The following is a 23,985-nucleotide window of genomic DNA, read 5'->3' on the forward strand; positions in this document are numbered from 1 at the left end:
GCACTGTGGCGTGGAGTCCACACAGGGCCCGGGGCGAGGACGAGACTCATCGCAAAGGGATGTAAATGGGGAGCCAGCCGGCATGGCGTGGCTGGCTTGTCGGATGCGAGATGAGAACTGAGCCCTCGGAGGAAGCCTGGACCACTGAGCGCTGTGCCCCCCGTGCTAAGGAGTTCGGACCTTTGCCTGAGCACCAGGAAATCGCCGAGGAGTTTAGAGGAGGGAGAAACAAGACACTCAACGAAAGTGTCACAAGGACAGAGATCTTTGTCCTTTGCGTTCACTGCTGTACCCCGGAGGACTAGAACTCTCAGTCAATATCTGATGGATGATGGAAAACGAAACACCACCGTAAGGTTTTCACCTTATAACTTCTTTTCTGTCAGCCACGTAGATAATTTCGGGGAGTCGTTTAGGCGAGACTTGCTGATGGGCCACGCCGGGGCTTCATAACCTCAGGGCGCTTCAGAGCGAACCTCACAGACTTGTTCAGACACAGAACACTAGGCCACAGGCCCAGAGGTTCCCGTTTTTGAGGCATTTTGGTGTTCTGTATATATGCCCCTCATTTAGAAAGATTTTACGAACTTAGAAGGAAAAACTGGAATAGTGCCCTGAGTTTAGTCTGACACCTAAATTCTGTAGCATCGGGTCTGCGAAGCCACATGTCCCAGTCTGTGGGTATCGGCCGATGCGGGTTTGCTTATTTGTTTGCTTGTCTTGTTTTTCAGCATTTAGCTCTACAGCGACAACACAGAAATAATGTAGAAGGAAAAAATAGCCATAAATTCATTTAGCAATTACTTTGAAGCTACACACTGTATTTTAGAATCTACGATTAAAATCCATTTTCGGGATGGATACGTTTTCACTGACGCGCTCGGTGAGATTGCTTTTCAGTGAACCAGCGCGGCAGTGTGGTGTGAGGGACTCCGAGGGAAGAGTCAGACCCGATTCGTTGCTAGCTTTGTTCTTAGCAAGCGCCGTGACCGGGAATACCTCCTCTCACCTCTTTAGAGCTCTTAAGTTCCCTATAAAATGTGGAAATTGAATGGTCTCCGGGGACCCCGCAGTGCTCAAATTTTTCTGAGACATGGAGAACATGATTTTTTAAAGATTTCTCCTTCTTCCCCTTTCTCTCTTCATTTATTGCTGAGCTGTCTCGATTATTTTACTTTTTTCATAAATGTTTATCAATCCCCTGCCTACGATGTGCGATGCTGTGTCAAATTCTTCCAAATAATAACAATGATGATAATGGTAATAATAAGGATGATGATGGGGGGGAGGGGGAGGGGAAGGCAGGGAGGAGGGGGACAGGGGGTGTCGGGGGAAGGGGGGGAGGGGAAGCAGCTGCTGTCTCTAGTGGGCGTGTAATCAAGGGCTGAAGTGAAATTTATTCAGAGATAATTACCTTATCGAGCATATTTGGAGAAGACCCTCGTTTACCCCAGGGAGCAGCCCTGGCTTTGACCGCAGATGTGTGGGTTTATTGAGCTCTCCGGTTCTATTCCGTTCACACACGTGCATTTATCCCGTGCCAGGACCACCCTCCGTCTTTATTGCCGAAGCTTTGGAGTGAGTTTTGAAATCGGAAAGTGTGAGTCCTCGTTCGTTCTTCTTCAGGATCGTTTTGGCTAGTTCGGGTCCCTCGCAATTCATTCCATGTGGATTTTAGAATCAGCTTGTCGATTTCTAGGAAGAAGTCAGTTGGGATCCCGGGAGCGATTATGTCGTGCCCGTCGATCAAGGTGGGAGCGTTGTCCCTTTCACGACACATAACGGTGCTTCTGATCGGCGAACATGGGATGTTTCTCCATGTGTTTACACCTTCTGTCATTTCCTTCATGATGTTTTGTAGTTTTCAGACTGTGAGCTTTCAACTTCTTCTGTTACATTTACTCTTAAGTATTTTATGTGTTTTCGATGCTGTTGTAAATGAGCTTGTTTTCTTAATTTCATTTTTAAATTGTCTTTGATTCTTAACTCTGTACTTCTTGTGCACTTACCCGAGTTGGTATCTTATTTCCCCATACTAGTCTATAAGTATTTTAGGTTTACATTTGATTCACCTTTGCATTCCACAGAATGCTTAGCATGGTACCTTCCACCTAGTAGTTTTCTATACAAATAATAATATGAATCGCAATAACGTATGAGAAATAATATGTGAATTGTAAATCAATAATGTAAGTTAGTGAGAACCCAGAACTTATTTCAAATAGGCTAGGAAATCTTTTTCTTGAACATTTGTTTCTTTGGAAATTTGTTATGAATCAAATGTCAGATACTGTTCTCATATCCAGTATGCACTAGTTTTGCATGTTATACATTATTTTATCCACAAAAATTATTTTGCCTAAACATGACTCATATAATTATGTAACTCTTAGTCACCAGAACAGAGGCTGGTTAAGAACATACAGGCTGCTGGAGAGGGCCAAATACTTTCTAGGAATGACTCAGTCTACTACATGTAAATGGAGGGCTGTCCTTTATCATAAGTTGTGAAATTTAATATCTAATGACCGATAAGTTATAATGGGCCTTTACGATTTTCACCACCTTTAACTCTATCTCTGCTCTAGGGTCTTCGTAGATTCAAGTCCTGTCTTAGCATAGAGAGCTCTCAGGTACCCTCAGGTGTGCACCTCTCCCATGACTTTTAGAGCCATTTAATTCAAATATCAGTGGCAAACCTCTCCCCAGGTGTACTGTGGCCATCATGTGCGGCAGAGAACTAACGGTCATCACTTTTTAGCCCGCTCCTGCTTCCGCGTTCTCTGTCTTGGGCGAAAGCATTTGCACTTGTCCAGTCGTTCGGTCCTGAAGGCCTGGACCGACCCTCGACGCCCTTGCTCCTCCGTACCATCCACCACCAAATCCTATGGATTAGTGCGTCTCTGAGACGCCTGCGTAACTCACTCGCTCTGCTGACTTCTGCCACTGTCGTCTGAGTTCCAGTCGTCATCGATGATCGCTGGGGCCACTTCCGCAGCCTGCAGGAGGCCCTCGCTGGTCTCCTTACCTCCAGCGTACACCTGTCCTCTTTACCGGCACTCGAGCCACCATTCCGAAATTCAAATCTGATACGCTCTCTCTCCTTCTTAAAAGCTCTTTAATCCTTTAAAGTCTCTTTATCTTAAGATTAAGAACGAGTTAATGACGTGCCCTCTAACCACTCCCGTCAACACCCTTTGGGTAGTCCTAGCTAATCCAGTAGTACAAGAAAAGGAAATAAAATATGCACTGTTGGAATAAAACAGTTTTTGGTTACAGATGACATCATTGTCTTCATAAAAAAGCCAAAAGGATCAACAAAGGAACTCCTGGACCCAGTGAGCAATTACAGCAAGGTTGCAGTATGCAAGGTTAATACGTGAAAGACAGCTGCTTTTCTATATACCGGCAACGAACAATCAGCATTTGAAATTAAAACACAACACCATTTACATTAGCATAAAAATACTCAGGTATAAATATGACAAAATATGGACAATATCTCTATGAGAAAACCTATAAAGCTCTGATGAAGGAAATCGATGAACTAGGTAGATGGAGACATATTCCATGTTCATGGATAGGAAAACTCGATGTTGTCAAGAAACCGATTCTTTCCAACTTGATCAATGCAATTCCCGATCGATGCGATTCCAATCAAAATTCAGCACGTCGCTGTGGATAGCAACAACCTGATTCTAAGGTTTATATGGAATGTTAATAAAAGACCCACAATCACCAACGCAATGTTGGAAAGGAAACCAAAGAGTACCAACACTATCCAAACGCAAGACTCGATACAGAGCCCGAGAAATCGAAACAGCGATATTGGCGAATGAACAGACAGATCCACTGAATTGGCGGATGAATACACAGATCCAACACTAAGATAGTCAGCTGATCTTTGATGAAGGATCGAAGCCGATTCAATGGAGAAAGGACAGTCTCTTCAACAACTAGTGCTGGAACCGCTTAACATTCACACGCACAGAAAACAGACCTCGCATCTCTTTAAAAAACTGACCCCAAATGGATCACGGACCTAAATGTAAAACACAGAACTATAAAACACATAGAAAATAACAGTAAAAAAATCTAGGTAACCTTGGATATCGGGATAACTTTTTAGATACAACATCCAGCAGTGCAAACCATGAGAGAAAAAGATAAAGTTGAACTTCATTCAAATGAAAACTCTGTCGCAAGAATGAAAAGACAAGCCACAGAATGGGAGACAATATTTGCAAATAAGGGCTTGCTTTCAAAACATCCAAAGAATTGTTCAAACTCAACAATAACGAAAGAAACAATCCAATAAAAAAAATGGGCAAAGTACCTGGACGGGCGCCTTACCATTCTGTTCGGCGGAATGTAATCCGTGATAGAAAAGAAACGAGCCCCCAAGAAACTGAAGGACACTAGGTTTCCTAAACGTGTGTTGTGCGACATCAAGCCGACCAGTATTTGCCAGGGGATGGGGGGGGGGAGGGAAGCAGAAAGGAACGAGCGGGTGCCACGCGGTGCGATTTTGCAGCGAGACTGTTGTCTACGTGACACCACAGTGGTGACCACGTGACGCACGTTCGTCAAAACCCTCAGAACTGGACCGCGCGAAGAGTCTTAGCGCCCGCCGCGGACTTGCGCAGTGAGCAACGGAACGATATCGACTCATGAATCACCGGAGGTTCCACACCGATGCAAGACGTTAACGACGGGGCAAAGTGTGGGCGCGGTGAAGGGGATGTACGGGGACTCCCTGCTCCTTTCCCCAGTCTTTCTGTAAACCTAAAACTGCTTTAAAAAGTACGATCGAATCATTAAAAAATAAAAGGCTAGCAGTTAGAATTATATAAATTCTCCAAACCCAACATCCCTTGATATGCACAGCTAGTTGGTAGGGAGGAAATAATTACATCCCCATAGATACTTTCCTGGGCAGAATGAAGCTGAGAACCCAACTTTTTAATTTTAAAGTCTTATGATATTAGATTCTTTGTGAAAGACTGATTTGCTGCTGGCTGACATCCACTGACGGGGAATTCAGCATGAGAGAAAGGAATCCTGACAGGTAACGTGGACTCAACACTGGGATCCAGATATTTGTTGGGGGGTGGGGGGCACGGGAATTTACTCTACAAAAAGTGTAAGGATTGGCATTACTTTCAGTTCTGAGGCTGCCATTGTAGATCTCTTTGGAGACAATTTTGGGCATAGAAGAATGAATTAAATAATTATAATTTTTGGTGCCTGAGCCCTTTGCTGGTACAAATATCTGGACCAAAAAGAACATAGGACTATGTGGCATGGACTTTCTGTGTTGAAACCTTGTAGCTGCAACAGAAATCAAAAAAAGAAAAAGCATAAGCCAAAAGCTGTGGATGGGTCACCCAGGCCTATCTTCCATACCTGACAAGTGGAAGGTACAGTCTGGTTGTACGGAATAAACTCTGCGTCCTAAGCCAACTCAGAACACTGAAAAGAGAGATTTCTGCAAACCTAGCAAATGTGGATAGAACTAGTTTAATCAGAAAGATACTGAGTAGATAAGACGTCCTGAGTAATGCAGTCTGCTGAGGCGTGTCACACCTGTTTCGAAAACTACTCTGATCTCATCAGAACAAAGACACGCTGTCACGTAGACCGTGGCCTTCCCAACGGGCTTGACCCCACCGTTCCAGAGGATCCTGCAGAGTCTACAGGAACACGTCCTGCTGGAGCGAGATGACGGACATTACAGTGAACCGAAACTGGGCACCTCAGACCTTGCAAAAATACAAAATAGAAGATCAAACTAAGGAGAAGACGCTTCTTTGTGCAAAAAAAAAAAAAAAAAAAAAAAAGTCATTGAAAACTGGCCGCCTGGGAACAAGAAAAACCTTTCAAGAAACCACAAGACTGACGGCAACCCTTAAAACAACGCCTCTCCGAAGACGATACTGTAGGTGGTGTGGTGGGCTGCAGGGTGGCACCCCAGACGATATGTGCACCTGGAACCGATGCATGCGACCTTATTTGAAAGAAGGGTCTTTGAGGAATCTTCCAGAACATCCTGGATTAAGCGGGTCCTCAATCCTATGGAACGGGCATCCTTAGAGGCGAAGAGCTGAGGGGAAGAGAAGTGCCGAGAAAAGGTAATGTCCTGTGGTAGGCGAGAGGGCATCATGGGTACAGGTCAAGGAAGTATCAGCACCGAGTGGGCCACAGCAGACTTAAGATGAAGAGCATACGGCAACCGGGCATAAAGGACAATCGGTCATAAGCCAATTTGTGGAAAATAATTTCTACGAAAGAGCACTGATCTAATGGAAGAGCAAAATAACCTAGGAGAGAGAAAACTCCCCCCATCCCTAAATTACTAAAAAAAACGCATGTAAGAAGACCAAAGGGCATCTCACGTGTTATAAGGGCATCTCACGTTGATAGAAAACAATGGTCAGTAACATAAAGGAAGAATGATGCAAGCATCTGGGTGGAAATGGCAAAGTCCGTTTGGGGGTGGGGAGTCTAAGTGGCTTCAGATTTTCCACACGAATATAAAAGGTAATGGAAGAATGGCTACACAGTTCTGAGGGGGATAAAATGCGACCCGAGAGTTTTACCCAGCCGAGTTATCGTTTACATATAAAGTACACAGGCAGAAAATTACGCATCTGTGTCCAAATGCAGGGGCAGAGCTGCTCTCATGAGCCATTTTTTTTTTTTTAAAGATAAAACTTCTAGCCACTAAATCCGACCAACAAAGAGAAAAATGCAGACACTGTAAGGAAAGGTCAATCGATGAGCATAAAATTCCCTTCCTTCTGGAATCAGAGTGGCTCCTCCCCTACCCGCGATATAGTGTATTTTCCTTACGGCTTTTATTACTATCTGAAATTTTCTTATTTGTGAGGACAGAGACTTTCTTATTAGTCATCGTATCCCCGACATCTGGAAGGCCACCTGGCAGGGCAGACCCCCTCAGAAACACTGACCGAATAGATGAAAATACGGCGCCGTATTTACATTAAAAAATTAAACGTTAATTTAAATTACAGCATAAAGATGTTGGTCTACATGAGTCACATCGGACAATTTCTTATATGCCTTCTGTGGTTTTGCTATAGAGGCAGTAGCTGTGACTCCTCGCCACTCCGGCACAGGTAGACGTCACCTGCCCAAAGTCTTGCTTCCGGGCGTCTACGGTTTTGCTCTCAGAACAAACGCGCCCTCTGATTCTGCAGGACAGTTTCGTCTCCTATAGCGATTACATTGCTTTCCTTGATATTTTCCTTCGGAAGATTTTTATCTTTGTTTGACCCGTGACGGGCCCGCCTCAGCTCACTAGAATCTCTAAATATATTCAATCTAGTACCTGGTCCCTTGATTTCCCTCATTAATAAAAGCTTATGGGTCCTATCGTTGAAAGTGATAGCAGTGCAGGTGAATAGTGCAGTGTTAGAGAGTAGAGTATATGAAAGCACCGCCGATAACAAATTCACGTTGGGCACGCTTGTCATTGCCGACTGTCGTCATTGCAAGGTAGTGTGAACCATCACCGCACATGAATCTTAAGACTGATGAGTGCTGAAAATCTCCTAAAGTGATCAGTGCGCGTACACTGGCAGGTGTGTAATCAGTTTTTCCAGATCTCTGTAAAATCTCAACTTCTGTTTCTTAATAGTTCAGTTAAACGTGGACGAAGCGTCTGCCAGTTGGAATCTGCCAATCGAGAGATGAATAACGTGCTCTGTCAAAGATCTCGAGTGACCGAAGGGAGAATCACAGTTTTAACAGGATGTGCGGGGGGCAGAAATGAAGGGGGCTACGGGACGTCCGTCGAGCTCGGCGTCCGGGCTCTCAGCACCGTTTCGCACGCATTTCTGAAAGGCAGACGCGTTTATGAAAAGCGAGGGCCATGAGATGAGCACCCGGGGCCCAGCGTGATGCCGAGGCCTGCGCTCGTCAAGCAGGACGGCCCCCCGAGTCTCCTCCGCTAGGTGCCCGTCGTTAGAGGCCCGGCTTCCTCACGCCTGCTGGGCCGCTGTCGAGTCTGTGCCTGGATCTTTCAGGGCAATGGTGTTCTGATATGCCCACTCTGTAGTAGTGATGTTGCGAGAATTACTAAATTAGTTTTGGACCCAGCTTTATGTCGTAATCAGATTTGGCAATATTGTAAGTTTTACCATGTGTATGTAAAGGTCAATAACCGACCAAGACGTCAGCCTTGTAGATCACGTAATAATAATATGTGTGCTTCAGTTGCTTTCAATGAATGGTGATTATTTATGCAGGTCATCAATTCTATGACCTGCATAAATAATGGTGTTATTTATGCAGGTGTTGAGGACTGAGGTTAGAAATGTAGTTCAAGAAATAAAGGGTTCCATTCCCCACGAAGGCCACAGATATGATTCTAATCTGACTGTAAATAATCCATAATAAACCTTTTTTTCATGACCCAATGGACCCTGTGTGAATATTCAGCCTGAATCTCCCACTTGCTGGCTTGAGACACTGGATAAGCTACTTAACTTTTCTCATGCTTTAGTTTCCTTATTTCCTTATTTAGTTTCCTTATTTCTACTTTCATGAATTAATACATGTAAAGCTCACGAGGCGATGCCTGGAACTTAGTTTGCATTCAAAAACTGATGGCTCCTGCAATGTTTTTTCACGTTTGAAATAATGTCCGCAACAATACCTTCTCAACTTCCTGTTTCACATCATTTAGTGGAAAGATTAGGGTGCAGTTATCCACACCCTTCTTTCAGTGTTCTTTCCATTGCATGAATTGCAGTCTATTCAGAACAGACAGAGAACATGTATGAAACATTTATATAACTCTTGCAACAACATCCCTACACGCACAGAGTCATACATGTACTCTCGTATGCGGTACTGTTCCAACTACAGCTGGATATGCTGCTAGGTTTGAATAATTTTTTAGTGTCTGTATTTGACATGAATATTGTCATTTAGGAAAATCTGCCGATTGCTGAATCATCGAGTTTTAGAACACCATTTCTCATCCCCAAGTGTGCATAACCACACGTCGATTAATACAAGTGAATAAAAAAACAAGGAACATATCTGGGGTGTGCTGGCAAAGCTGGAAAGGCCTCCCATGAATAGAAAATATATTTTCACCTCCAGAGAAAGCCCTCCAGTGAATATAGAACTTTGCGCGAGATAAAGGACAGGTGTAACAACTGAGGTGTGTTCATTTCCCCTTTGTGGTATCTTCCTTTGTTCTATAGTCATAACACTGGAAGTGTCTCTCATGCTTTCTGCTGATTGATTCTTCTTAAATTGAGCCTCATCCAAGAACTTCCACAGAGGTGTTTTCACAAGTGGAAACTCACACTCACAGGGTTTCTCATCTGTTTTGCGTAAAGAGCGTTTGGGGGCACTTTCATGAGATTGTTTTGAAACACCACGTTTGAGAATGTAGTCACTTTCAACATTATTTTTAGACTGGTGTTCTTCGCTTTATTCCTAGAATCTTCTCTACAGCGGATGACCTGCGATCGTAATTGTTCAGGAATGTAACTTGCTGTTTCTGCTACTGTTTACGTACTAGGAAGCCGTGCAATATAAAACGTGTTATTTTACAAGTGTAAGTTAGAAGAGCAAAGCGACAATAAATTTCACTAGAACTGCTTTTTCCCTGGGCTGCTCTTGGGCACAGGGAGGCCTGGGAATTAACACAATCACAGTTCGTAGCCTCGGGGCTTCGACTAACTGAGTTGTGAATTAATAGTACTCTAGAGCCACCTTGGATTTGTAGCATAAAATTTAGCAGGGAACATGTTCTGGCTATTCAATTACTGTGTTCCATGTCTCCTGTTTCTTGATCGTCAGAGCATAATTAACATATGTAAATATATATTGTCACAAAAAGGAGTAAATGCTAAAGCCAAAAAATTTTAGCTGCTCTTCTCTCCTGCCTTGTTAACTTAGCAAAGTTGGGCAGAGACGAAGGGAAGCAAGGAACACCGGGTGTGATGGGGAGGTGCTGTCTTAGCCTTTGCAGATGTGTGCCATCTTCCCAAAACCCGTCCGTCGAGGATGCATTCTCGGAAATGGAGAAATACAAAATATTAAAGAGGGCCAGCATGCTTAAGGGCACGGATACTCGTATTAGTTTCGTATATGTTTTCTTTCTCCTTTCTGGTAGAACATTTAGAACATGGTTATGCCTGTGGTTGATTAATTTATCATTTGTTTCACAGTGCCTATTCCAAACTAACGAACGCCCGTCTACCTAGTAAGATATCTCCGAATGGGAGTCAGTTCCTTCATACAGCTGGACCTGGCTTGGTTGTACACTTCCAGTGAGACAGAATTCTTACAGACGGCCTTCCTTCTGAGTCTTCTGTTTCCCATGTGATTTCTATCTACCTCCTCACACTATTTCTCCATAACTGACACCTACCCACCACCTAACCCGCTTCTCCAGGCACAGCAGATACGCATCGCAGCCAGCCACAGGGCAGTACAGGTCCGCAGCGTGTACGGTCATCATGAGCAGGGCTGAGATCGTGCGGACCCCCGCCTGCCAACTTGCTCCAGAGGCTGTCGCTTACTGTCCACTGGCTGCAGGACTCACGCGTCATCTGGGCATCTGGCAAGCAGAGTCTGCTCCCAGTCTGCTCTTCCGGCCTGAGTAGCACTCTGCACTGCCCCTCGGCCTTCCCGCACCCCGACCAAACCGGGCTGCCCTCCGAGTCCCAGACGAGCCCCGCACGCGCGCGGCCCGGCCTGCGCGGCGTGCTCCCGTTCTCGGACTGTCCTTCCTCCCCCTCCTCCCCAAATAGTCCACACTGTTTTCAGTGCCCTTTAAATTGAGCTCAGGTTATATACTTCATTCATAAGATCAGCCAGAAGTAATCTTTCTTTTATAACATTTTATCTTGACGACTACTGAGGCAGTTATCACTCTGTTTTATGCACCAAACATGAATACGTATGTATGTCCAATCAATAAAGTAGACAAATAACGAATAAGCAAACGGAAAGGACCGTTAGCTGTGGCACGTGGACAGGGTTTAGGATTTAAAAAACAATGTATGTTCTTGTTGTTTTGACTAGAATTTGTACTCTCAAGTGTTCCATTAAATTTCGTTGAAAAATCTTAATCCAGTTCACATGACTTAGCTGGCAAACTTCGTGCAGCAGAAAAAGCATGGACTTTGTAACCAGGCAAACCTGTTTGTGTGCCAGCTCTGGCCAGCGCCGGCCTCCCCGCTCGGCCCGTTCGTGAATCTGCTTTACCTGGGATTGCAGGGTGTGATGGAGGCTGTGATCGTTGTGTCAGGTTCTGCTTGCGCTGTCAATCATTGTAGGAAGAGCACGTTTCCTTACGTGGGACATGTGAGAGTTTTTTGTTTTGTTTTGTTTTGAACAGGAGGAGAAACTCCTCCCTTTAACAGGAGGAGAGACTCCAGAAATAAGTCGCTCTAAAAAATCTCAAGTCAGGAGAGGAGCAGAGCCATTTTAAAGCTTGAGGCGAGCGTCGCCTGACCACGTGAAGATTCGGGGCAGGGGCAAGCCACAGACTCTCACTGGTAAAAGCAGCCGCATCAGAAGAGGGGCTGTTTCTAGAGCAATTGGAATCCAGGGCATGGGTCAGAAGACCCTCCAGGCCGAGGAGGGTGGATCGGTTAGCATGCGTCCTGGCACGGGGGCGAGCGGGACGCCTGGGACCTCGCGCAGGAAGGCGTGCCCCTCGGCCCCCTGAGCTGGGACGCCCAGCAGCCCAGCAGCCGCGGCCGAGTCGGAACTTCAGCTCCGCCTCTTGGCAGTTCTTTGCACTCTGCAGTTCGTGTGCCGTTTGGCTTCATGCCGCGGCTTATCGGTGGCACTCAGTTTCTTGCTTCTTTCGAATCCAGGAGAATGAGCGTCCTCTTGCCTATAACTAATTAACCAAGGTCCTGGCTAAACTGCGACCGGATCACCTGGGACACGACCCTTGTGCCAGTGACTACCAAGGCCCTGACTGCATTAGACTTTGGTTATTTGATCACGTGCTCTAGCAGGGGAGATGGGATAACCGCTATTGACTTAGAATCTAAGTGTCGGACCAATCAAAGCCCAGCCCAGAGGTGGGAGTGGAATTAAAATCCATAAAACAAACCAAAAAACAAAACGTAAAAACACCTGTTAAATAATGAAGAGGGGAGGAATTGGGGAGACGTGGAAAGCGGGCGTTCTTTACGAAGGCGTGCCTGGCGTTCCAAGACCCAGGACACTGCTCCGGTCTCGGCGACACGACCCCCCTCCACGGCAGCCGGGGCGACCCCTTAGAGTGGTGGTCACTAGAGAGACCGCTCCCCCTAGGAAAGTGGTGATTTCACGATGGTCATCGTCCCTAGAGGCAGACCCTGACAGCGAGCTGAGTGCGCGTGGGAGAACCTCAGTTTACTAAAGGGCCCACTTTAGATAACCCCGGGGGAACTTCGGAAACCACATGGCATTTTGACAGAAGCTCATCTCCATCGAGTAGGAAGTTAAGAGCTTATATTATAATGATGTGTGTATGAAAAAGAGGGCCTTTCCGTTGTAATTATTGCATGGACACACGTGTCAAGTCTCCAAAAACGAAAAGGCAAAGAATTCATATAACTATACAGCTATACACATTATTTTTTTACTTCTCTTTCTCTCTCTTCTCTCTCACACACACCTCCCCCGTGTATGTGTATATAGACAATAATACTATGATACTATGATACTATGATACATTGATACAATGATACTAATTGATACTATAAACAAAGTCCAGAGAGCTAACCTATGAAAGATAAATGATTCTGAAGAAAAAATAATAAATGAAACTGAAGCAAAAATTCCAGTCTTGAAGAGAGATCTGTTTTTGTATTTAAAATTATCATGAGTCAACAACAACAACAGCCAAATGCTGGGCCACACCAAGGAGAGTTTTCGAGCGAGCTTCTTCCTAGAGGAAGTGGGGGCGGGGTTTCCAGTCAAGGGAAATAAAACTGGGCCCTCTCCAATCTTTCACCAGTTTTTAATTTGCAAGCTTTGTTTTCAAAGAGATAGGTAGGGGGGTGTGAGTGTATGTGTGTGCAATATATAATGCACATAAGCTAAATAGCATATGTCATGTATTATAGTATGAATATGGAGAGAGCTACTGTGATTAATGTACTATAACTTACACACAGATTATATAGTGATTTCTTGCATGAATCATGCCTTTGGAATTTTGCTTAAAGAGTCGCCGCCATTCCCAAGGTCACCCGGCTTTCCCTCTGTGTTCCCTTCCAGGAGCTTTACCGTTTTGCTTTAGGTTCAGGGCTGTGATCCATCCTCAGGCGTTTCTTTCCTCCTGGGAAGGGCGTGAGATCTGTGTCCGGACGCGCGTCTCTCACGTGGGGGTCCGGTGGTCCCATCGCCAGTCGAACGGACCCTTCGCCACCTTCGGCTGCCTTTGTTCCTGTGTCAGAGATCAGGAGGCCATATTTATGGGGGTTTATTTCTGGGCTTCTGTTCTGTTCCACTGATCTGTCGGTCTCCCCTTCCTCCACCATCACAGCCTGGATCTCTGCAGTTCTGAGCGGAGTCTCGAGCTGAGTAGTGTCAGCCCTCCGACTTGACCTTGTCTTTCAGTACTGGGTTGGCTATTCTGAATCTCTCGCCGTTCCATATAAATCGGTTTGTTCGTATCCACAAAATAACTCGTGGGGATTTTCACTGAGATTGCGATAAATCTCTAGATCACTTTGGGAGAACTAACATCTTGACAATATTGAGTCTTCCTACACACGAACATGGGATAGCTCTTCATTTACTTAGGTTTCCTTACCAGAGTATTATAGTTTTCCTCATGAAGATCTTGTACATATTTTGCTAGGTTTACACCTAAGTATTTCATTTTGGGAGGTGCTACTGTAAATGGTGTTGTTTTGAATTTCAAATTCCACATGTTCATTGCTAGTAGATAGGGAAATGATTAACTTTTGTTTATAACCTATATACTGCAGCTTTGCTGTAATCACTTATTTGTTCCAGGAAGTGTTTGCTTTTTCAGTTCTTTTAGATTTACATAGTTAATCATGACTCATAATAGAAACGATAGTTTTATTGCATCCTTTCTGATTTGCATACCCTCCGGTTCCAATGTGGCATTGAAGCCAATGGTGACAGGGTCTTCTTCGCGCTGTTCCTGATCTTCGGAAAGCTTCGAAGGATGATCTCTCTGGGTGCGGAATCCTAGTTTGGCGGTTTTTCCTTTCTCAACACTTTAAACATGCCACTAGTCTTTCTTCTTGCTTGTGTGTGTTTCGAGGAGCAGCTGGATATAATCGTTTGCTCTTTTATAAGATTTCCTCACCCCCACACACAGCTTTTCTCAAGAGTTTTTCTTTATTTTGGGTTTTCTAAAGTTTTAGTGTGTTGCGGCTTAGTGCAGGATTTGGGGCGACTGTCCTGCTCGGTGTTCTGTGAGCCTCCTGGTTCTGTAGTTTGGTATGCGACATTAATACGAGGACATTCTCACTCCTTACTGCTTCGAATACTGCTCCTGTTTTCTCTGTGCACATGCCGTACGTACTGTAAGCGTCCGCCATCCTCGGAAATTCCTTTTTTTCTTTCGGCGTTTCAGTTTCAGAAGATTTCGCTGTCATACCCTCAAGTTCAGAGATTCTTCCTTCAGCCACGTCTAGTCTGATAAAAGGCCTATCTTTCTGTTACAGTGTTTTTTATCTGTAACAATTCTTTATGATTTTTTTTCCCCTTAGGATTCCCACCTCTCTGCTTACATTACCCATTTTTCTTTCATGGTGCGTACTTTTCTCATTAAAGCCCTTCGCATAGAAATCATAGCTTTGAAGAATTCCTGGTCTGACAGTTCTGACCTCTCTGTCGTATCTGACTCTGGTTCTGATACTTGGTGTCTCTTCGAATTGTGCTTCTGGGCCTTTTAGTGGGCTCTGTCATTTCTTGTTGAAATTGTGGATGGGAAGGAAGCATTTTACAGCCCTGTGATGAGATCTCGGTCTTTTGCATAAGTTTGTTCCCCTGGACTGTAAACTTTACCAGTGCTTCTCACGCCTCCCTAGGTGAGACAGACTAGCTGCTCAGGGCTGAGCTGGGCAGGTCCCCTTCACGAATGACAGGAGTAATGCACACTTTTCTGAGAGGCAGAAGAAGATCTGAAGTCTATGACCAAATCCTGCCATTGCTCCACTTTCTATCCTCTTTCTTTGGTGACTAAGATTGCTTGAAGCCCTTCTGGAAGCTCTGATAGCATGGAATTACATGCTAGTTTGCTGGACAGAGTTTGTCCAACCCTGTGCATAAGAATCCTTAGGAAATTCTTCCTAACATGTCGACTAAATTCTCGATTCGGGCAATCCCCACCATCTAACACCACATTCCTCAGAAATGAAATATGAGAACGTACCCATCTGCCATCGCACGCCTGCATTACAGTACACACACGGCCAGTTCCCTGGGTCCTTAGCAAAATTCTACCTCTATCACCCCAGACAACCTGGCTTGTTAAAAATGTTGTAGAATGACTTTCAACTTCACTCGCACTGTCGAGAGGTTTTCCCTTCATTCTAATCTAAATTCCCCTTGTTTCTGTTTGATAGTGGCAGGAAATTGGACCAAATAACCTCTTAAATGCATCTCAACTTCATGATTTCAAAATTTATATTATCCTATCTGTATAAAATAGGTACTTTTGTTTCCCCCAGTGGGCTAGATTCTATCATTTATTTCTGAGATTAAACTCTGGAATCTGGAGGAAGCTCTAAATATGTGAGGGTTTGTGTATATACTTGTTTATTCTTCAACTATAGAAAAGTATTCTTCATGCCTAGTCAGCCCAGCCAGGCTAAGGTTATTTCCTTAAAATGTACATATAAACACTAAATATTAAACATTGTCTTTTTATAATTACGTAACAGCAAAATCCCCAGTTTAATCATATAATTTTATTATTTATTATAGGAGAGGAGAGAAAATGAGAGCAATTGCCTGGATAATGAACCTAACTTTTTTAAAAAGCATTCATGTGATGATAATAAGGTAATGACCATTCTTTGGAGTTTATATCTCATTTGAGCTTAGTTTCATAGAAGCCTATATTCTTCTTACCTCTGTTACATATAATATTTGATTATATTAATAACCTTATTTTTTAGTTCGAACTAGACAATTACCGCTGATATATTAAGCTATACTATGGTCTTCTTTTATACTTTTATTTTACGAATAGCCCTGTGATTATTTGATAAACGTTATTATTTTATTTTAGCATTTCATTTTTCACTTAGAAAATATTAGAAGAACTGCTGAATTCAAAGACACACATATCTCTCACTTCTGAAATTTTTATGCTATAAAATGCCTGTTAGAGCGATCGCTTGCGCGCGCACACACACACACACACACACAAACAAAAGTTACGGGGCATAATTTAGCTGTAAGCATTTTGAATTTTTTTCTTTCAATATTTGCTAATCTTCACACCACTACCACTTCTAGTTGGTGTAATAATACAATTTACAGAACACCCAACAAAATTTTGTGTCATTTCTTTCTAGAACAACCTGTGTGGCATTCAATATCTTTTTAAAAACTCATTATGGCTGAGTTAACCTCATGGCATCTAAGAGTATACCCATAAATTTCTTTTAACTTCTTAAATGTCCGAAAAACTTGTTTTAGGTGCAAGCGACCCTTTATTTTCTTATTGTTAGCTAATCACCCTTAGCTCAGAAGGTGCCGACGAAGTAACAGTAAGAAAAAAATCACACATACCTTCTGTTACTGTTGCTTCCCAGGAGACCTCTCCTTTGGTCATGTTGTTTAAAATTAAATAAACTTGTTATATGTTGGCCCATAAGTGATAAGATCACATATACGTAACAAAGAAAGAGAATTTAAAAAGTCAGATAATCATTAAACCAAGTCCTAGGCACTTCAGGCTGTCACCTAGGAGCTAAATGGTTTTCGTCCAGTTACATGTCAGTCACGTGATTAACTGGAACAGAAAGTTGGGGTGGGGGTGGGGCGTTATGTAGCAACACAGTTCTCGCTTAGGATCCTTAAGACTGCTTATCGCTTCTTAATATTTTATTTAAACCACAGCCTTCTGATTTTTTCTGTAATAGGAAGCTACGTTTTTAAAAACTGCTGCTCGCAAGTTGAAGCAATTTCTTAAAATGAATATCCAGGAAGAAGTCAAGCGCCACTTACTAATACTTTCACAGGGCACATTAAAACTGTTGAACTGCACCAGGAAGGTAAGCCGAGGGCTGTTTGCTTCGAACAAAAATATAAACTGCTCCCGTGGTAGGTACTGCCATTCTCCGACGGTCATGTCCGTTGCCACGGAAGTCTATGTGATTAGAATTTAAAGTTGAAATACATTTATTCAACTCTGGGAGCGGAAAAATCTCAACTTGGAGAGGACCTAGTCATCTCTTAGCTAGGGCAATTCATAGTTTATAAAAGGGGAAAGAAAAGAAATGAATGCATACTTTATTGCCATAATAACTTTCAAGGCGGGAAGTGTGATAAGTTGGGTGGGGAATGGTATATCTTTATCTCTGAAACTTATTAGTAATTTATAAATCCACATATACTTACATTTATAAGAACTCATAGCCAATGAAACAGGTAATCAAATGTATTCAAAAAATATTTTTACATGTTAAAACTGGACATATCTGTGTCCAACAATTTTCTGTTCTTTTGCTCTAATAATTTTGATAAGTATAGGGCTCATTTTTCCCTACTTCTCTGCGAGCATTCATTAAATAACAAAGCAGAATTTGGAAGGCATTATCTTGAGACTAGACAACAGTATCTTCATCTACAAACTGGAGGAAAAATAGAGTATCTATGGCATAATTCATGTAAAGTGCTTAGTATCGAAAGGTTTCAATAAGTGCTATGTTGTTATTATTACTAGTACACCCTGTCCATGAATTTTACCAGCTGCCACACAAAGCCAAAAGGTTTCTTGTGGTTTTTTTAAAGAAGTTTTTAGTGATAGAAGTTTTTATGCCAGAAAAAGGGTAGTGTGTGTGTTTATTTTGCGATCTCAGTAGTTGCCCCCCGAAGGCCAAGTGATCAGGCTATGTTCGAGCCCCGTTGACAGCGCCAGCAAGGAAGGGGACAGAGGCGGGACCCCCGCTTGTCACGCCCTCTCCTTGATGCCAGCCAGCCTCCTCCTGGCGTCCCGGATCTGCCAGGCTCACTCCCCGTCTGTCCCCTCACTCCTGCTCTCCTTCTATAAATCTGATGTGTCCTGTTCTTTGCATCCTACACGGCCAAGCTCAAGATTCATGAAGATTTCATACTCTAGCCTAGCGGCTCTCAATCTTCATTTACAGTGGTTTTAGGATCCTGTCCAGCAGGAATGGCAGATAGGTTTTGTGTTGCTTACACGTGCAGTTGCTTAGTAGCGAGCGTTGGAAACGCGGTATTGAGTGTCAGCCTCAGGTCAGGGCTCACCTGCAGACAGACTCGCGATGTCACCTCCTGGCCCAGGAAGGGGAAGGGGCTGTAGGCATGCTCCACGTTTGCAATTTCTCCTCTCACGTGTTGGGCTTCACAGGGAGCATCATGTTCCAAAATCAACTAACTGTAGAGAAAGAAAACACAGGTAATTTATTCTTGAAATTAAATAAAATTATGTTATAAAATTAACTAACCTGATGCAGTCCACCTTTTTCTTGAAATGCCTGGGTAGGATGCTAAAGATGGTGAGGCATTTTCTTCACGTGCCAGGAGCGTCACGGGCTTTTACTGCTGTTTATTTCATTTGGCTTCTGACGGGTAAAGCGTAATACAATTTATGGTCAGGATTTAACAATTTAATGATGACTTAATTTTCATATTGACTAAAATTCTAGTTTTGTCCCTGTTCCAATACCTTTCTCTACTAGTTTGTCATACTGCACAGACATTAACGCAGTGCTGGGCATACCTGCAGACTTACAGGTCCAGGGTCTGCAAGAAGACTGACTCTTGCTTCTTTATCTTCCCTGATCCGGGCTTACCTCACAGATATTGCGGGTTGGGTTCCAGACCACCAAAATATAGAGTGAAGGTCACAATAAGGCGAGGCTCGTGTCTATTTTGGTTTCCTAGTGCAAATAAGTTATGGTTACACAATACTGTAGTCCAATGAGTATGCAATAGCATGTCCAAAAAGCATCACTGTCTACGCAGCTATGGCCTTCTGAAATGAATTTCTTAAACAAATTTGACTTGCGAGTTGAAGTTCCTCCTTGACCCGTGGCCTGCAGAATGGACGCTGTGTTCGCAAGCATGAGAACGACTTTCATGTACCCCACTGTCACCTCCGTCAAGGCTCTTGGGCGACCAGGTGCTCTGTTGACGAGCAATAATATTTTAAAAGGAGTCTTTTTTTTTTCCTGAGCAGCGGGTCTCAGCAGTGGGCTTAAAACACCCAGTTAACCGTGGCGTTAACAGATGTGCGTCCTCCAGGTGTTGCGGCCCCATTCAGAGGGCAGAGAAGGTCGAGCATAATTCTCAAGGGCCCTAGGATTTTCCTGATGGTCACTGAGCACTGGCTTCAACTTAACGCCACCCGCTGCGTCAGCTGCTAGCAAGAGGGCCGGCTCCCGGCTTCGCTCCTGCGGCGGCCTCGCCTCCCGGCCTGCGCAGGGCTGGAGAGAGCCAGGGCCTCGCTCCGGGTCGGGCTTTGGCTAAGGGCGCGTGGGGCTGGTCTGAGCTTCCGCCCCGACCGCGACAACACCCTCCACGTCGGCTATGAGGTCATTTCACTCTCTTGTCACTCACGTGTTCACTGGGGTGGCACTCTCGGTTTCCTTCGAGAACGTTCCCTTCGCATCCGCAGTCGGGCTGTCGGGCGCAGGAGGCCTAGCGCTCGGCCCGTCTCGGCTTGCCACACGTCTCCTCGCCAAGCTTAGTCGTTTCTAGCTTTTGACTTAACGGGAGACACGACTCCTCCACCTGCCAGTGAACACACAGAGGCAGCCGCAGGGCAGTTACCTGGGGAGACCCACGAAGGGGAGAGGGCTGGGGGTGCTGTCTGGGGGGCAGTCGACAGCGCCACGCTTACCGGTCACGCTCACTGTCTCGTACGAGTGCAGCTGTGGCACCCCGAAACCACTACGATAGTAACATCACAGGTCACTGGGCACATGTCACCGTAAAGATAGAACAGCAGTGGGAAACTGGAAATATTGACAGAGTTACCAAAATGTGACACGGAGCTTCGACGTGGACAAACGCTGGAGAACCGTGGGTGCTCAACGCAGTGCCGCATTTTATTACAAATCGCAGGATCTGTGAAGTGTTTTATAAAGCGAAGCGCAATAAAGCGAGGTGTTCCTGTATTCCCTTTCTACACGGAATTAGTATTCTGCCGTACCAAGAATCGATTGTCTAAAGTAAATCCTTAAATAGATCAGATGAGCTGAGAGTAATATGCAAATTAAGTTATATTAATGAAAGGAGTGATAAAAATTAATAATCAATGTTGTAAATGTAACTTTGTTTTTAAGGAAAAAGAAAAAAAACAACCTTCCTTGGGTGAAGCCCAACCCACTAAGAATATGGTGAGAATTACTGTATAATATTCTTTCTCTATCAGCTTTTTACTCAACTTCATTCCTAATGTTTCTCTTTGAATTTTCTTTCTTATAGTTGGTTTTGAAAATACTCATTATAACGTTAACAAAAAGAGTAAGGTGGTATTCCTTAGAAATTAGATCCCTTTAAACTGCTTTTTTTTTAAAAAAAACAACAACAACACTGTTTTAAAATAAAAGCAGCTAGGGGATATATCAGAGCACTGATTTTTTTAAAAAGCAACAAAATTGAAACATCGCTAGGTAATAGGCAAAAGACATGAACAATCTATATAGAAGAAAATGAACTATCAAATAAGCATATGAAGGAAAAAAGCCATCTTTGTTAGGTAGTAAAGAAATGCAAATTAAAAACAGGAACCCGTATATATATATACTATATATACTGCATATTATGTATCATGTGTAACAGTACATGACTATTCTATATTTACGTTCATATATACTATTAGATATTGTTGTACACAATTATACAGCAATATAGACTATATTTATGAATGTAAAACAGTCCATCTAAATTCGATCGAACATTAAAATGATGTAAACATTAATTAGGAAGGGGCGTGTAAAAATGAACACACCTGGCCCGCGAGAGTGCGGGGTCTTCCTTCACGTTTCCCTTATTGTCACAGTGTCGTCCGACCAGGAGACACGTGGGGCCGTGGACACGCCTTACTCCTCTTAGAGCAAGAAGCAGGGCGAGTTCACACACCCCGGGACTCGGGAAACCTAGGAACTCCACCTGAGGCGGAGGAGTTAGAGCGAGCACGAGTCATGTAACTACACCGAGGGCCTCTGCCTAAGAAAATCCGGACAGTTTTAAAAAGGCGGGTAACACCTTTGCTCCCAGAGGTGAAAGCACAGTTCTTCGCTTTCGTCTTTTTAATGAATGTTCAATCTTGGTCTCAGAGAAAAGTCATTAATTTTCACATTTATATATTTAAAATCTGTTTAGTGACATAACCTCGATGGGCACTTTTTACCTATGTCCTGAGACCCTGGTTAAAAAAAAATATGAGAAATTCTCCTTTATATTTATCTTTGAAATTTGTTGTCTGCTCTTTTAATGGATTACGTAAAAGCTATGTGTTAGCGTTACTAAATGTATAACTGAGAGAGGTCCAAACTTGTGACTAAACTAAAAATAGGACAGACGAGCTCACGGCACAGTCACCGTACTCACTTGACACGTGGCCGTGGCAGCTTATCTGTTTTGCAGCTCCGTGTCCTCTTCTGTGAAAAGAGGCAAAGCCATCCATTTCGTAAGGTCAAGTAGAGGAAAGGAAACAATGCATGGAAAGCACAGAGCGCCACACCTGGCCAATAACTGGTCGTCTGAACGAAGAATGACCCCGCCCCATACTCGCCCTACTTTTCCCAGGGGCTCAGAGGACTATAACTGAGTCTATGCAGAGCTGTACCCCATGTCTGTTCCCTGTTTGGAATCCATTCCACTCCATAGGCTGTACGGGTATCACTTTTTAAGATTCTTGTCAGGAACTGAAAACTAGCTTCTAGGGCAGGTGTCCTCCACACTCTAGTGATGACCAGACTGTTGGGGTGGCCTCTGAGGCACAACGAAGTCAGGTGGATCCTTATTAACCATCTTTGCCAAAATACTCTGGATAGTTTCAGTGTTATCTATTGCTTCTATGAAAGATACATTTTTTTTCATATTAAAAAACTTAATTGAGTAATCTATAAATATCTTTCTCACAAAAGTTTAAACAGCACTTTTATGTCTGCTCTTGCAGCAGTGAACCACCTGACATAGCTCTATAATGAATTTTAAATCTTAAACCACAATGCCCATGAAGTTCCTATACATCAATTATCAACTATCGTTAGAAGTCCTCGTTTGAAAATATCACGCAAGGTTCTCTTTTCCATTACATCAAAATTTCATTATAAATGAACAGGATGGTAATGAAAGGTTGACTATTTTAAAATGTGTACTTTTATAAAAATGTGAGCCTAAAACTTTTTTTATATGTATATTTCTGTAGGAAGAGAAAAAATCTTTAAAGGAACAGAAAAAACTTGATGAAATGTGTTTCCTAAAGATACTACTAGGAAAGATACAAACCTGTTGGAATAAAATTCTGCATGGCACTAAAGAGCACTGAAAGCCACGGAGGGATGATCTAAGAACACGTGAACTCTGGGTGTTTTCTTCAAGAATCTACCTGCTCACACAAGTTTTGGGAGTGGAATGCCTCCTAGAAGTTTTCTGAGTGTATCCTGGTAAGAACGGATGAGAGCGATTGAGAAATAAATACTGTGGTACTTAGAAGAGGGGCACGAGCGATGGAAACCGGACTGTCCACGGACCGTTTCACGTGGACACGGATATGTATCTGCTGGTGTCAGCTTTATAAGACAATGTAAGGTATTAGCTGCAATAACACTTTTTAAACCTGTTAAGGAATTCCGGGAGGAGACATAAAATCTGTGAAGTATATAAAGGGTCCAAGGATTAAAAATTAACATTGCTTTATTATCGAAATAATTTTCTGGCCTACTCTGCAAGAGTACACTGCAATGAGACTGGAAATTGCCTTCTGTGCTGGAAATGTTTCACAGTTAACAGTGAGATGTGGGTAATACCCAGGTGAACAAGAATCCGACATCTTAAAGCTGCGGCATTAAGGAGTCCACAGAGAGGTATCAGAAGATACAATGAACCATGAATGTGTAGCATGGTGCCTCCAATGGCATAGCAAATATTTTTAAATGAACATAAAGAATCATTTCACAAAAGTCACCTGTTCTAAGGATGCTGAACCGTAGTACTGAGTTTCTTCTCTCATGTCTGTATAATAAAACTAGTCTAAATGAGTTTGCAATTCGGGAAGTATATTTTTAAGAGAATAATATATATTGGCCTTTTAATGAATGGAATGTGTATATTTAATTCTGACACTATATCTGTATATAAAAATATTTTCATACAGTATTACAGACAAATTGCTTACTTTGGATAATGTTTCTCCTTTGATAATAAACAACCTATATATTAACATTGTCAGATTCACTTAACACATCTCAACAGGGTTTTTTTTTTTCCCCTAGATTTATTGGGACATAATCGACATATGTCACTGTATCGTTTAAGGCATACAGCATGATGGTTTGATTCACATATATTATGAAATGATTACCACATTAGGTTAAGTGCACATCCACCTTCTCATAATAAAAAGAAAAAAGGAAAAAAAACTTTCTCCTTGCGATGAGGACTTAATGGATTTGCTCTGAACAGCTTCCCTGTGCATCACACAGCAGTGCTGGCAGGAGCCATGTTGCATGTCACGTGCCCAGGACTTATTTATCTTATAACTGAAGTTTATACCCTTAGAACATCTTCCACCAACCCCCACCT

General features: G+C 43.2%; 1 protein-coding gene across 2 annotated transcripts in view; it reads left to right on the forward strand.

Annotated features, from left to right (window-relative positions):
- IL7 (interleukin 7) overlaps positions 1-23,642 on the forward strand; it is a 32,550-nt gene extending 8,908 nt beyond the window's left edge. For both annotated transcript variants that reach the window (XM_036232778.1, XM_036232779.1), the window contains exons 3-6: positions 15,961-16,038; positions 17,127-17,258; positions 20,517-20,570; positions 22,610-23,642. In XM_036232778.1, coding sequence (XP_036088671.1) covers positions 15,961-16,038; positions 17,127-17,258; positions 20,517-20,570; positions 22,610-22,729 — 384 coding nt within the window. In that variant the 3' untranslated portion in view covers positions 22,730-23,642. The remainder of the gene's footprint in view (positions 1-15,960; positions 16,039-17,126; positions 17,259-20,516; positions 20,571-22,609) is intronic.
- Positions 23,643-23,985: the final 343 nt, after the last annotated feature.

Source organism: Rousettus aegyptiacus, unplaced genomic scaffold (genome assembly GCF_014176215.1).
Source record: "Rousettus aegyptiacus isolate mRouAeg1 unplaced genomic scaffold, mRouAeg1.p scaffold_m13_p_15, whole genome shotgun sequence".
NCBI classification, from domain to species: Eukaryota; Metazoa; Chordata; class Mammalia; order Chiroptera; family Pteropodidae; genus Rousettus; species Rousettus aegyptiacus.